This window comes from Vespa velutina, chromosome 6, assembly GCF_912470025.1.
Source record: "Vespa velutina chromosome 6, iVesVel2.1, whole genome shotgun sequence".
NCBI lineage: Eukaryota > Metazoa > Arthropoda > Insecta > Hymenoptera > Vespidae > Vespa > Vespa velutina.
The window spans coordinates 3612299-3628264 of NC_062193.1; the positions used below are offsets into that span (position 1 = coordinate 3612299).

The 15966-nt window shown below is 32.0% G+C and overlaps 3 protein-coding genes and 1 long non-coding RNA gene across 4 annotated transcripts in view; all 4 read left to right on the plus strand.

Moving 5' to 3' along the window:
• Positions 1–3091, plus strand: part of LOC124950068 — a 101589-nt gene extending 98498 nt beyond the window's left edge. The window contains exon 4 of the long non-coding RNA XR_007101250.1: positions 2752–3091. This is a non-coding gene — a long non-coding RNA (uncharacterized LOC124950068). The remainder of the gene's footprint in view (positions 1–2751) is intronic.
• Positions 3092–5848: 2757 nt separating this feature from the next.
• Positions 5849–10439, plus strand: LOC124949816. The gene is given in 3 exon segments (XM_047495540.1): positions 5849–6849; positions 6851–7349; positions 8381–10439. Coding segments are annotated over 3 exon segments (3177 nt in total). The 5' UTR covers positions 5849–5863; the 3' UTR covers positions 10073–10439.
• Positions 10440–10851: 412 nt separating this feature from the next.
• LOC124950067 (cytochrome P450 9e2-like) lies at positions 10852–13020 on the plus strand. The gene has a single exon (XM_047496223.1). It carries the CDS (start codon positions 11170–11172, stop codon positions 12793–12795), a length of 1626 nt encoding a protein of 541 aa, XP_047352179.1. The 5' UTR covers positions 10852–11169; the 3' UTR covers positions 12796–13020.
• A 126-nt stretch (positions 13021–13146) lies between these two features.
• LOC124950066 (cytochrome P450 9e2-like) lies at positions 13147–15938 on the plus strand. Its single transcript, XM_047496222.1, has one exon. The coding sequence runs from the start codon at positions 13890–13892 to the stop codon at positions 15513–15515; it is 1626 nt and encodes a 541-aa protein (XP_047352178.1). The 5' UTR covers positions 13147–13889; the 3' UTR covers positions 15516–15938.
• Positions 15939–15966: the final 28 nt, after the last annotated feature.

A 15966-nucleotide genomic window follows, 5' to 3' on the forward strand; every position in this document is an offset into this window, starting at 1 on the left:
AAATAAGTAAATGAGTAACTAAGTAACAGAGAAAGTAAGAAAGGAAGGAAAAAAGAAAGAGGAAAGAAATTCATCCTTCACCCCTTTTTTCCTTGATCGACGATCTCTTGAGAATCGAAGAGTTATTGAAACGTCTTTGAATATCCAGTCGGAATGATAAGACGACGTTATGTTAACCATCTCTGGTAGGAGAGTATAGGTTTGAGGTTGATTATGGAGAAATGTGGGGATGGAGTGATAGTAAAAGAAAGAAAGAAAACTCGAATAAAGGAAAAAGAGGAGCTCTCACCCTTCTACTAGACTTTATACCTCCCTTACACTTTCGATTTATACTCGTGAGACCTAACGTTTTAAGTAGAGTTCTTCGATTTCGTGACAATAAAGCTACCCCACCTATTCTCTCTTCGTAAGCTGTTTGATCCGTCGATAATTGAAAATAAAAAAGAGAGAGAGAGAGAGACAATATTTTTCGATTGGTCCTGTATCATAACGAACATGAGAGAGAGAGAGAGAGAGAGAGAGAGAGAGAGAAAGAGAGAGAGAGAGAGAGAAATGGAGAGAGATATTATGTACAGAGTGAAACGAGAAAGATGACATTGCCTGTATTTTCCACCACCCCCATCTCCACTTTCTTTTTTCTTTTTTCCCTCTTTTTTCTCTCTCTCTCTCTCTCTCTCTCTTTCTTTCTTTTTCTACTCCAGAAGAACGTTTCTATGCGGCGGCAGACATTAGTCGAGTCAAAAAGAAATATCCCTCCGGGAAATGCGGCATAATAACGGCTTAAGCGTATCGAGCATTCTTTTCGTCTCCCTTTGCGTTCGTTTCATCTTCTTCTTCTTTATTTTTTTTCTTCTCTTTCTCTCTCTCTTTCTCTCTCACTCTCACTCTCTTTTATTATTATTATTATTATTATTATTATTATTATTATTATTATTATTATTATTATTATTATTATTATTATTATTATTATTATTATTATTATTATTATTATTATTATTATTATTATTATTATTATTATTATTATTTTCTCCTTTTCAAGGTGGTTCTTCTTTATTTATTTTCTCTCTCTCTCTCTCTCTCTCTCTCTTTCTCTCTTTATCACTATCTCTATACGTCTCACTTTGTATATTTTTCGCTAATCTCATCTCCTTTCTCCTTTGGTACGTAGAAACAGAACGATGCAACACGACGAATAAATAAAGAAAGAAATCCGTTTTTGTAATGGTGATATAGTATTGTTGTTGTTGTTTTGTTGTTGTTGTTGTTGTTGTCGTCGTCGTCATCATCGTTTCTTTCATCGTCGTATTACACTTTACTCTCCTACTTTCTCTACCCCTTATTCTACCCATCTACTCGTCGGATTTATTTATTCACTTAGGTAGAACGATCCTGGAATCATCTTAATGGAACGATAGATAGCTATCTATCTATCTATCTATCTATCTATCTATCTATCTATCGATCTGTAATGAAACGTTGGACGATAAAAATACGTCGGTTTTATTTCGCGACTTTAAAAAAAAACGATGAATCAATGACTCTTACGACACATATAGATATTACACAAGGAGTGTAATAAAAGTTCTTAAGATATTTTTAAAAATCTTATTATCCTACTACTACTACTACTACTACTACTACTATTACTCTCTCTCTCTCTCTCTCTCTCTCTCTCTCTCTCTCTCTCTTGTGACGTTTCGGACTGATTTTTTTTTATTTCGTTTTTTTTTTTGTTAAATTATAAAACTACAAATCCCTGATTACCTGAGCATAAGAAGAGAAAGAAATTTTTAAATTTCCTTTCAAAACTTTTGGCTGTATATATATATATATATGTGTGTGTGTGTGTGTGTGTGTGTATGTATGTATATATACACACACACACACACATATATATATATATATGTATAGATATACATGAATGTTTATCGTCGATAGGTTGAGCCAAGCTCGTGTAATATTAAATGGCGTTTACGGTTCGCCAGTCAAATTGAATTCCAAGGTATTGGCAAATTCTCAATAAGTATTGACAATGAACTTTCTTACGCTGGCTCTCTCTCTTTCTCTCTCTCTCTCTCTTACACACACACACACACTCTTTTTCACTATATCCTATATATCGTTCCTCTTTCCTTCCGCCTGAGAAACTCCTTCCGTGGAAATCGTTCACACATGTACGGACTTGAAAATCCAAAATGGCGTCTCGGTATCGCGTCAGCAGGACGTTGAAAAGCAACAACGTTATACTGTATATAAGTACATACATATATATATATATATATATATATATATAACTTGAGGAAATTTTTTCTTTCTTTCTTGTTTTTCTTTTCTTTTTTTTCTTTCTTTCTTTCACTTATTTCCTCTTCCTGTGAATTATCCGCCAAACAAAAAAATTACATTCTTTTTCGAGCGAGTCAATTTTTGCAATGAAAAAAGAAAAAAGAAGCAAAAGAAAAAAAGAAATATCCGATTGAACTCGTCGCACGTCGATTGATCATGAAAGAATGCAGGATGTGAATTGAAAGAAAAAGAAAGCAAACGAAACATTTAAAAGACGTACAAAAGAAAAACAATACGTAGAAAGAATTTAATAAGAAAAAGAAATAAGAGTTTATATGGAGGACGAATAAGAGAGAGAGAGAGAGAGAGAGAGGGTGTGAGACAAGATTTTTTTCTTTCTTTCTTTTCCTTTTTTTGCTTTTTTTTTTTTTGAATGAGTGAATAAATCGATACGCACATTATCCGCAGGATGGAAGCTGAGTTAAAGAGCCATGTTGCAAGGAGTTAAAGCTAGCTCGAAGGACCGAAAGGATGAGGCCAAAAGGCGGCTGAGGGGGCGAAGGACCAATAAAAGGAGGTAGATGTCGGTGTAATGCAGACCGACAGTGGCGCTCCCGGCCATCGCTAATTTGCCGCTAAGTGCCCGGCTTTGTTTCCGTGTGTTGATCCCCCATCGTTTGCAATATCCTGGATTCGAGACGATGTAAGTACTTACGTATCACTGTGCTTAAGAGAGAAAGCCAAATAACCCGCGGTGTCATGCTGGTCTATTCGATATCCCAACCCTATAACTCCCACTCCTTTACCTTCTTCTATTTCTCTTCCTCTCTCTCTCTCTCTCTTCCTCTCTCTCTCTCTCTCTCTCTCTCTCTCTCTCCCTCTGTTGTCTGTCTGTCTGTCTTTCTATTTTCCTCTGTTTCTCTTTATCTGTCTGTCTATCTCTTTCTCTCTATCTGTCTATCTCTTTCTCTCTCTTTCTCTCTACCTCTCCTTCTTTTTGCTTTAAATTCGCAAATAAATGATAGTACGTGTAAACTAAACGTGTAAACAAAAGTAAAATTCCAATATTAATATCGTTAAGATTTATCTTCATTATCTTTTTCATTTATTTCTTTTTTATTTTTCTTAGAAAGTTAAAAGAAGAATAAGAAAAAAAAAAGAAAGAAAGAAAAGAAAGAAAGTAATAACTAATAAATAAATAAAGAAATAAATACTATTATTGTAAAAGTGTAATTAAGATTTTTGAGGAGATAAAGAAGAATAATATATATATATATATATATATATATATATATATATATATATAAATATATAAATATTATTTTCTTCTTCAACTTTCTTAAAAAAGATATCAATCGGAGATAACAATAATTGGCACGATCTTTCTTATCAGATGTACAATCAACTTCGGCGCAATTCATCGTTTTAAATACTTATGTAATACTTTCACTTCTTTTTTTTTTTTCATTTTTGTATTTTACTTTTTCTTACTTTTTATTATTATTATTATTATTATTATTATTATTATTATTATTATTATTATTATTATACTCTTTTATTTTAACTTTTGTTTTTAATTTGGTCGGATTTGGAAAAACGATAGAGAACATCTTCATGTTTTTTTAATGCACAAACTGACAGAAAATCTCTCTCGCGAGATTTCTTCGAAAGCCGTGCAAACGGAAGCAACAGGTATCGCGGTGTATCGACAAACGAGTGTCTCAACTGCGATTTACGAGTTTGTGCGAAGAAACGAAAAAGAATTTTATTTATTTGCCTTTTCTTTTCCTTTTTCTTTTTCTTTTCTTTTCTTTCTCCTTTCTTTCTCTTTTTCCTTGCACAGACAAATTTTCCGACGTTATTTTTTGCGGTTCCTAAGAACTATGCGAGATTCGAAATGAAGTTTGCTTTTTCTTTTATTTTTTTTTTTTTTAACATTATTTTTTAATTAAAGAATCCCTCGTTCTAGAAGTAATCACTTTTGAAGAAATTTCAATGCGTAATCGTATTTAAAAAGAAAAAATCGAAAGAGAGAGAGAGAGAGAGAGAGAGAGAGAGAGAGAGAGAGAGAGAGAGTATAGAATTCCACAGAACGGTAGAGTATAAAACGTTATACAGATTTTCGATTACTTGTTACGTGTCGTACTCTATTACGCGTAATCATATTTCGTAAAGGTTTTGAATTACTCGCAACTACACATAGAGCGTATTGTAAACGAATTGCATATCGTTTTAGAAAATAATACATGTGTATCCGTTACCTTAATACGATATAAGTAATATATCCATACATACATATATATATATATACACACACCCACATATTTTTTATTCTTATCATTATTGTTATTATTATTATTATTATTATTATTATTTTTATTATTATTATTATTATTATTATTATTATCTTGAAAAAGTGAAAGGAGATGCTGCGCTATTTTTGAGAAGAAGAATTAAAACATAAGTATATAGACACATATACATATATATATATATATATGTATTTCATATATCTATTTCATGTCAATTGAACGAATTAAGTGCAATTGTGAGCAAAAGGAAATTGAGTGTGGGTGAACGAGAGGGAACCGAAGTGGTAGGCAATTAACAAGCTTAAGAGTCAGTTTCAATGCATAATACAAAAGGAGAAGCATAAACGTCGTAAAAAGCTCATAAACAAATTAAATAAAATAAAAGGTTATAATCAAAATTAAAGAAATATATATATATATATATATATATATATATAAGTTTTATTTATTCCTTTTCATCGGTCGATTAAACTTTTTCTTTCTTTAACATCATTTATATTCTTCAATACGATAGATAGACGAACATCAACCAACTACTTGGTTACTTATCTAAATATTTCTTCCATTATCAAATGTGATAAGATATCAATGTAATATAAATTTAATTTATTTTTGATAAAGCAAATAATATCAATCGTACGTAAGCCAAAGAATACATATGTATATTACGCATGATTAATTTACTACTAATAAATAATTTACGTGATATATTTTTTAATTTTTATAAGAAAAAACAATGATAGCAATTGTCGTTAATATTCAAAGATCATATTTGATAAATTTGATAAACTTTTTCCAAAAAGTAATTTTATCATCCGAATTAAATGACAAAGAAAATTTCTATAAATAAAATGTATTCTTACGGATAATACAAAACACCAAAAGATTTTTTAACTGACATCGGAGAATAATCAAATAATTCGATATATAAAAGTATAAAAAATTTGAGAAAGAAATGTCGAATAAGATTTGTATGTATATGTTACGTATTTTTAAATAGAAATTTATAATTATACAAATGACGTAATTCCATACTAGTATGGTATATTAATGAAAGTTCGTTGCAAGAAACATCAGTGATTGATGATCATTCGCCAGTTTATCTTCCCTATCATTCGTCTTTCTCTCACGATTTCTTTCTTAATCGATCATAAGATGGAGGCCTTGGCCATGATCTCGGCTTTCATAACAGTGATATTCAGCATTTATTATTACGCCTTGAAGGATCTGAGCTATTTCAAAACAGTTGGTTTATCGTATTTGAAACTATGACCAATAATAGGCAATATGGGGCCTGTAATTTTCCGTCAAAAAAGATGATTGATATAACCATCGATATTTACAATCTACATCCGGAAATAAAATACATTGATTTCTTCGATATGACTAAGCCAATTTCGATGATTCGCGACCCTGAATTAATCAAAATGATCGCAGTGATGAGTTTCGATAATTTCACGGATCACAGAGGTTTCGTCGACGAGGTATAGGATCCTCTCTTCGTAAAGAATTTATTTTCCTTAAGAGGCAACCGATGGAGAGAAACTAGAATAATGTTGAGTCCGGCATTTACTTTAAGCAAACTAAAAGGTATGTTCAAATTAATGAACGAATGCGGGGCAGATTTTATAGATTTTCTATCAAAACTGCCAAAGGATAAAACAACTATAGAAATGAAGGACGTCTTCACGAGATATACCAATAACGTAATAGTTGCATGTGCATTAGGCATCAGTATCAATTCGATGAAAAATCCGCAAAACGAATTCTATGTTCTCGGAAGAGATGCAACAAACTTTGACGGTATTAAATCTCTAAAATTCTTCCTTATTCGATCTTTCCCAAATATTGTAAAATTATTCAACATTAAGTTCATATCCGGTAAGATCGATCATTTCTTCGAGACCGTTGTCCAGGAGATTATCAACACTAGAGATCAAAACAATATTGTACGAGCAGACATGATACAACTGATGATGGAAGCTAGAAACAAAAAAGCTGAAATCGGACAAGAATTAAGTATGATGGACATAGTAGCTCAAGCGTTTATCTTTTTCTTTGGTGGCTTCGACACCGTCTCCACGGCTATGTGCATTACTTGTCACGAAATTGGTGTCAATACGAACATACAAAAGAGACTTCAGCAAGAGATCGACGAGGTCATCGAAAAGACCAATGGAAACCTAACTTATGACGTTATCAACAGCATGCAATATCTAGACGCCGTGATAAGCGAGTCCTTATGGAGATATCCGATTGCCATTATTCTTGTGCAACGAGAATTTCGAACTGCCACCAAGTTTACCTGGAAACAAACCCTTTCTCTTAAAAAAAGGCATGAATGTTTGGTTCCCAGTTTGTGCATTCCATCTGGATTCGAAATATTTCGAAGATCCGTATAAATTCGATCCCGAAAGATTCATGAAACATGGGAAAGAGATCAACAATTCCGGCGTCTACTTATCTTTCGGTTTAGGACCTAGAATGTGTATTGCTAATAGATTCGCTTTAATGAAGATGAAAGTTTTAGTATTTAATTTATTGGCAAGGTATTATCTTAAGCCTTCTACCAAAACTCAAAATCCATTCCGTTTTTCCAAGAGAGGAATCAATTTGACCGCCGGAAAAGGTTTTTGGATGGATTTAGAGGAAAGAAAGGATATTCATCCTGCTGTTAAAAATTTCGTCCCTAATAGCACTACTGATGAAGATATTAAAAGTGATGCATCGATTAATGATGTTACTAATGATCATGCGATTAAAGCTTAAGATATAAAAATAATGATAATAATACTATTAAGATTAACTCGTATAAAGTATAAACATAAATGTTTATATACTTGTCAACGAAATGTTAGGGATAATGAATTTGGATTAAATATTAGTGCATCGTATTCCGTAGTATCTGGGACTAGTGTCATTTAAATTATGTGCAGCTATGCACATATCGTCTTGTTATTGGATTACAGAGAATAGTGATTCTGTTATCTTACTACGATATAAATAACATATTATTACAACTGATATTATTATTATTACTATCATTATTATAAAAATAAAAAAGAAAACGTTGCATTATTATCGAAAAAACGAACATTATTTACGAAAATATATTTATCATCAAAATATTGCAGATGTTTAGATGTATATTCTTTTTTATTAAAAATCCACGTCTGTCATTTGCTCAACTTTCTAGATTACGTGTAAATAATCTTTTTAATTTGATAGATGCATGAGTGTTCATCAACGAATCGTTTAATTTAACAACTTAAACTGTCTATATCATTATCAAATGCGATAAGATATAAAAACAAAGCATGTACGATTTATTTTCCTCTGAAAGAAATATACGAGTTGTATGTGAGGCATATTACTTTTATGGAAGATTAATATATGGTTAAAATCATATATTTCAAAACATTTAATAGAAGATTATTATAACGTTTATTCGATCATAAATATTTAAATATTGTATTTAATAATTTTTTATAAAAAGAATTTTGTTTATCGATTTTAAGATTTCCTTCCAATCATTTTATCTTTCTTTACGTCACGAAAGATGAAATAATAGGAAAATCTAAAAAGAAAACATTTCTTTACATAATATTCATAATTATTTTACGAAAATAATATAAAAATCTAAAAAATTTAAGAAAGAAATGCCGAATAAAATTAATATATAGAACTAGTTATACATTTTCAAATATAAAAGTAAAAGATTACGTCAGTGACTTATCTTGCTGGTACATGCTATATTAACGAGTAGTGAGTGCAAGCCTCAGTAGTCTACGAACTCTCGACAGTGCAACATCGCGAATTTTTTCTCTTATAATCATTTTACTCTCTATCACATGATGGAGACCTGGGCAATGATCTTGGCCTTCATGGCAGTGTTACTCAGCATTTATTACTACATCTTCAAAGACTTGAGCTATTTCAAAAAAATTGGTTTACCATATTTGGAACCATGGCCGTTATTTGGAAACATGGGACAAGCAATTTTCCGTCAGAAAACGATGATTGATTTAACTATAAATGCTTACAATTTGCATCCAAAAGCCAAATACGTTGGTTTCTTCGATATGAGTAATCCGGTTTTACTTATTCGTGATCCTGAATTAATCAAAATGATCGGAGTGAAGAGTTTCGATAATTTCATGGATCACAGAGGTTTCGTCGACGAGGTACAGGATCCTCTCTTCGGAAAGAATTTATTTTCCTTAAGAGGCAACCGATGGAGAGAAACTAGAACAATGTTGAGTCCGGCATTTACTTTAAGCAAACTAAAAGGTATGTTCAAATTAATGAACGAATGCGGGGCAGATTTTACAGATTTTCTATCAAAACTGCCAAAGGATAAAAAAACTATAGAAATGAAGGACGTCTTTACGAGATATACCAATGACGTAATAGCTACATGTGCATTTGGCATCAGTATGAATTCGATGAAAAATCCGCAAAACGAATTCTATGTTCTCGGAAGAGACGCAACAAACTTTGACGGCATTAAATCTGTAAAATTTTTCCTTATTCGATCTTTCCCAAATATTGTAAAATTATTCAACATTAAGCTCATATCCGGTAAGATCGGTCATTTCTTCGAGAACGTTGTCCAGGAGGTAATCAACACTAGAGATCAAAACAATATTGTACGAGCGGACATGATACAACTGATGATGGAAGCTAGAAACAAGAAAGCTGAAATTGGACAAGAATTAAGTATGATGGACATAGTAGCTCAGGCTTTTATCTTTTTCCTTGGTGGTTTCGACACCGTCTCCACGGCTATGTGCTTTACTTGTCACGAAATTGGTGTCAATCCGGACATACAAAAGAGACTTCAGCGAGAGATCGACGAGGTCATCGAAAAGACCAATGGAAACCCAACTTATGACGTTATCAACAGCATGCAATATCTAGACGCCGTGATAAGCGAGTCCTTACGGAGATATCCGATTGCCATTATTCTTGACAGAATGTGCAACGAGAATTTCGAACTGCCACCAAGTTTACCTGGAAACAAACCCTTTCTCTTAAAAAAAGGCATGAATGTTTGGTTCCCAGTTTGTGCATTCCATCTGGATTCGAAATATTTCGAGGATCCGTATAAATTCGATCCCGAAAGATTCATGAAACATGGGAAAGAGATCAACAATTCCGGCGTCTACTTACCTTTCGGTTTGGGACCTAGAATGTGCATTGGTAATAGATTTGCTTTACTGGAGATGAAAGTTTTGATATATAATTTATTGGCAAGGTGTAATCTCAAGCCTTCTGCAAAAACCCAAAATCCTATTCGATTATCCAAAAGAGGAATCAATTTGGCCGCCGAAAAAGGTTTTTGGATGGATTTAGAGGAAAGAAAGGATATTCATCCTGCTGTTAAAAATTTCGTCCCTAATAGCACTACTGATGAAGATATTAAAAGTGATGCATCGATTAATGGTGTTACTAATGGTCATGCGATTAAAGCTTAAGATATGAAAATAATGATAATAATAGTATTAAGATTAACTCGTCTAAAGTATTCATGTAAATGTTTATATATATTTGTCAACGAAATGTTAGGGATACTGAATTTGGATTAAATGATTGTGCATCGTATAAGGGATTAACGTCATTTAAATTATATGCAGCTATGCACATATTGTCTTGTTATCGGATTAAATATCGTTTCAGAGAATAATATTTTTATTATATTACTACGATTTAAATAACGTATCATAACAATTGATATTATTATTATTACTATCATTATTATAAAAATAAAAAAGAAAACGTTGCATTATTATCGAAAAAAACGAATATTATTTACGAAAATATATTTATCATCAAGATATTACAGATGTTTTGATGTATATTCTTTTTTATTAAAAATCCACGATTGTCATTTGCTCAACTTTTTAGGTTACATATAAATAATCTTTTTAATTTGATAGATACATGAGGGTTCATCAACGAATTGGTTAATTTGGCATCGTAAACTGTCTCTATCATTATCAAATGCGATAAGATATAGAAGCAAAGGATATACGATTTATTTTCCTCTGAAAGACATATACGAGTTGTATGTAAGGCATATTACTTTTATGGAAGATTAACATATGGTTAAAATCATATATTTCAAAAAATTTAATAAAGGATTATTATAACGTTTACTCGATCATAAATATTTAAATATTGTATTTAATAATTTTTTATAAAAAGCATTTTGTTTATCGATTTCAAGATTTCCTTCCAATCATTTTATCTTTTTTTACGTCATAAAAGATGAAATAATAAAAAAATCTAAAAAGAAAACATATCTTTACATAATACTAATAATTATTTCATGAAAATAATATAAAATAAATATAAGATAATAAAAAAATGTAAGAAAGAAATACCGAATAAAATTAATGTATAGAACTAGTTATACATTCTCAAATGTAAAAGTAAAAGATTACGTCAGTGACTTATCTTGCTGACACATGGTATATTAAAAAGTAGTGAGTGCAAGACTCAGTAGTCTACGAACTATCGACAGTGCAACATCGCGAATTTTTTCTCTTATAATCATTTTACTCTCTATCACATGATGGAGACCTGGGCAATGATCTTGGCCTTCATGGCAGTGTTACTCAGCATTTATTACTACATCTTCAAAGACTTGAGCTATTTCAAAAAAATTGGTTTACCATATTTGGAACCATGGCCGTTATTTGGAAACATGGGACAAGCAATTTTCCGTCAGAAAACGATGATTGATTTAACTATAAATGCTTACAATTTGCATCCAAAAGCCAAATACGTTGGTTTCTTCGATATGAGTAATCCGGTTTTACTTATTCGTGATCCTAATTTAATCAAAATAATCGCAGTAAAGAGTTTCGATAATTTCATGGATCACAGAGGTTTCGTCGACGAGTTACAGGATCCATTCTTCGGAAAGAATTTATTTTCTCTAAGAGGCGACCGATGGAGAGAAACCAGAACAATGTTGAGTCCTGCGTTTACTATAAGCAAACTAAAAGGTATGTTCAAATTAATGAACGAATGCGGGGCAGATTTTACAGATTTTCTATCAAAACTGCCAAAGAATAAAACAACTATAGAAATGAAGGACGTCTTCACGAGATATACCAATGACGTAATAGTTGCATGTGCATTTGGCATCAGTATCAATTCGATGAAAAATCCGCAAAACGAATTCTATGTTCTCGGAAGAGATGCAACAAACTTTGACGGTATTAAATCTCTAAAATTCTTCCTTATTCGATCTTTCCCAAATATTGTAAAATTATTCAACATTAAGTTCATATCCGGTAAGATCGATTATTTCTTCGAGACCGTTGTCCAGGAGATTATCAACACTAGAGATCAAAACAGTATTGTACGAGCAGACATGATACAACTGATGATGGAAGCTAGAAACAAAAAAGCTGAAATCGGACAAGAATTAAGTATGATGGACATAGTAGCTCAGGCGTTTATTTTTTTCTTTGGGGGCTTCGACACAATCTCCACGGCTATGTGCTTTACTTGTCACGAAATTGGTGTCAATCCGAATATACAAAAGAGACTTCAGCGAGAGATCGACGAGGTCATCGAAAAGACCAATGGAAACCTAACTTATGACGTGATCAACAACATGCAATATTTAGACGCCGTGATAAGCGAGTCCCTACGAAGATATCCGATTGCCATCTTTCTTGACAGAATGTGCAACGAGAATTTCGAACTGCCACCAAGTTTACCTGGAAACAAACCCTTTCTCTTAAAAAAAGGCATGAATGTTTGGTTCCCAGTTTCTGCTTTCCATCTGGATTCGAAATATTTCGAGGATCCGTATAAATTCGATCCCGAAAGATTTATGAAACATGGAAAAGAGATAAATAACTCCGGCATCTACTTACCTTTCGGTTTGGGACCTAGAATGTGCATTGGTAATAGATTCGTTTTACTGGAGATGAAAGTTTTGATATTTAATTTATTGGCAAGATGTAATCTCAAGCCTTCTGCTAAAACCCAAAATCCTATTCGATTATCTAAGAGAGGAGTCAATTTGGCCCCTGAAAAAGGTTTTTGGATGGATTTAGAGGAAAGAAAGGATATTCATCCTGCTGTTAAAAATTTCGTCCCTAATAGCACTACTGATGATGATATTAAAAGTGATGCATCAATTAATGGTGTTACTAATGGTCATGCGATTAAAACTTAAGATATGCAAATAATGATAATAATAGATTAACTCGTCTAAAGTATTCGTGTAAATGTTTCTATATATTTGTCGACGAAATATTAAGGATTAGGGATACTGAATTTGGGTTAAATGTTTGTGGATCGTACTCCGTAGTATCAGGGATTAACGTCATTTAAATTATATGCAGCTATGCACATATCGTCTTGTTATTGGATTTCAGAGAATAATGTTTCTCTTATCTTACAATGATATAAATAACATATCATTACAATTGATATTATTATTATTACTATCATTATTATAAAAATAAAAAAGAAAACGTTGCATTATTATCGAAGAAAACGATCATTATTTACGAAAATATATTTATCATCAAAATATTGTGGATGTTTAGATGTATATTCTTTTTTATTAAAAATCCACGATTGTCATTTGCTCAACTTTTTAGGTTACATATAAATAATCTTTTTAATTTGATAGATACATGAGCGTTCATCAACGAATTGGTTAATTTGGCATCGTAAACTGTCTCTATCATTATCAAATGCGATAAGATATAAAAGTAAAGGATATACGATTTATTTTCCTCTGAAAGACATATACGAGTTGTATGTGAGGCGTATTGCTTTTATGGAAGATTAACATATGGTTAAAATCATATATTTCAAAAAATTTAATAAACGATTATTATAACGTTTACTCGATCATAAATATTTAAAAATTGTATTTAATAACTTTTTGTAAAAAGCACTTTGTTTATCGATTTCCTGATTTCCTTCTAATCATTTTATCTTTCTTTACGTCATGAAAGATGAGATAATAGAAAAATCTAAAAAGAAAACATATCTTTACATAATACTCCTAATTATTTTACAAAAATAATATAAAATAAATATAAAATAATAAAAAAATGTAAGAAAGAAATGCCGAACAAAATTAATATATAGAACTAGTACATTCTCAAATGCAAAGATAAAAGATTACGTCAGTGACTTATCTTGCTGACACATGCTATATTAACGAGTAGAGAGTGGAAATGTCAGTAAACTACAAACTCTCGTAAGTGCAACATCGCGAATTTTTTCTCTTATAATCATTTTACTCTCTATCACATGATGGAGCCCTGGGCAATGATCTTGGCCTTCATGGCAGTGTTATTCAGCATTTATTACTACATCTTCAAAGACTTGAGCTACTTCAAAAAAATTGGTTTACCATATTTGGAACCATGGCCGTTATTTGGAAATATGGGACAAGCAATTTTCCGTCAGAAAACAATGATTGATATAACTGTAAATGCTTACAATCTGCATCCAAAAGCCAAATACGTTGGTTTCTTCGATATGAGTAATCCGGTTTTACTTATTCGTGATCCTGAGTTAATTAAAATGATCGCAGTGAAGAGTTTCGATAATTTCACGGATCACAGAGGTTTCGTCGACGAGGTACAGGATCCTCTCTTCGGAAAGAATTTATTTTCCTTAAGAGGCAACCGATGGAGAGAAACTAGAACAATGTTGAGTCCGGCATTTACTTTAAGCAAACTAAAAGGTATGTTCAAATTAATGAACGAATGCGGGGCAGATTTTACAGATTTTCTATCAAAAATGCCAAAGGATAAAAAAACTATAGAAATGAAGGACGTCTTCACGAGATATACCAATGACGTAATAGCTACATGTGCATTTGGCATCAGTATGAATTCGATGAAAAATCCACAGAACGAATTCTATGTTCTCGGAAGAGATGCAACAAACTTTGACGGTATTAAATCTCTAAAATTCTTCCTTGTTCGATCTTTTCCAAATATTGTAAAATTATTCAACATCAAGCTCATATCCGATAAAATCGGTCATTTCTTCGAGAACATTGTCCAGGAGGTAATCAACACTAGAGATCAAAACAATATTGTACGAGCGGATATGATACAACTGATGATGGAAGCTAGAAACAAAAAAGCTGAAATCGGACAAGAATTAAGTATGATGGACATAGTAGCTCAAGCGTTTATCTTTTTCTTTGGTGGCTTCGACACCGTCTCCACGGCTATGTGCTTTACTTGTCACGAAATTGGTGTCAATCCGGACATACAAAAGAGACTTCAGCGAGAGATCGACGAGGTCATCGAAAAGACCAATGGAAACCCAACTTATGACGTTATCAACAGCATGCAATATTTAGACGCCGTGATAAGCGAGTCCCTACGGAGATATCCGATTGCCATCTTTCTTGACAGAATGTGCAACGAGAATTTCGAACTGCCACCAAGTTTACCTGGAAACAAACCCTTTCTCTTAAAAAAAGGCATGAATGTTTGGTTCCCAGTTTGTGCATTCCATCTGGATTCGAAATATTTCGAAGATCCGTATAAATTCGATCCCGAAAGATTCATGAAACATGGGAAAGAGATCAACAATTCCGGCGTCTACTTACCTTTCGGTTTGGGACCTAGAATGTGCATTGGTAATAGATTTGCTTTACTGGAGATGAAAGTTTTGATATTTAATTTATTGGCAAGATGTAATCTCAAGCCTTCTGCAAAAACCCAAAATCCTATTCGATTATCCAAAAGAGGAATCAATTTGGCCGCCGAAAAAGGTTTTTGGATGGATTTAGAGGAAAGAAAGGATATTCATCCTGCTGTTAAAAATTTCGTCCCTAATAGCACTACTGATGATGATATTAAAAGTGATGCATCAAGTAATGGTGTTACTAATGGTCATGCGATTAAAACTTAAGATATGCAAATAATGATAATAATAGATTAACTCGTCTAAAGTATTCATATAAATGTTTCTATATATTTGTCGACGAAATATTAAGGATTAGGGATACTGAATTTGGATTAAATGTTTGTGGATCGTATTCCGTAGTATCAGGGATTAACGTCATTTAAATTATATGCAGCTATGCACATATCGTCTTGTTATTGGATTTCAGAGAATAATGTTTCTCTTATCTTACAATGATATAAATAACATATCATTACAATTAATATTATTATTATTACTATCATTATTATGAAAATAAAAAAGAAAACGTTGCATTATTATCGAAGAAAACGAACATTATTTACGAAAATATATTTATCATCAAAATATTGCAAATGTTTATATGTATATTTTTTTTTATTAAAAATCCACGTTTGTCATTTGCTCCAATTTCTAGATTACATGTAAATAATCTTTT

What these genes read in the sequence shown, in the direction of transcription:
- LOC124950067 (XM_047496223.1), top strand. Translation starts at nt 11,170, where the DNA reads ATGATGGAGACCTGGGCAATGATCTTGGCCTTCATGGCAGTGTTACTC.
- LOC124950066 (XM_047496222.1), top strand. Translation starts at nt 13,890, where the DNA reads ATGATGGAGCCCTGGGCAATGATCTTGGCCTTCATGGCAGTGTTATTC.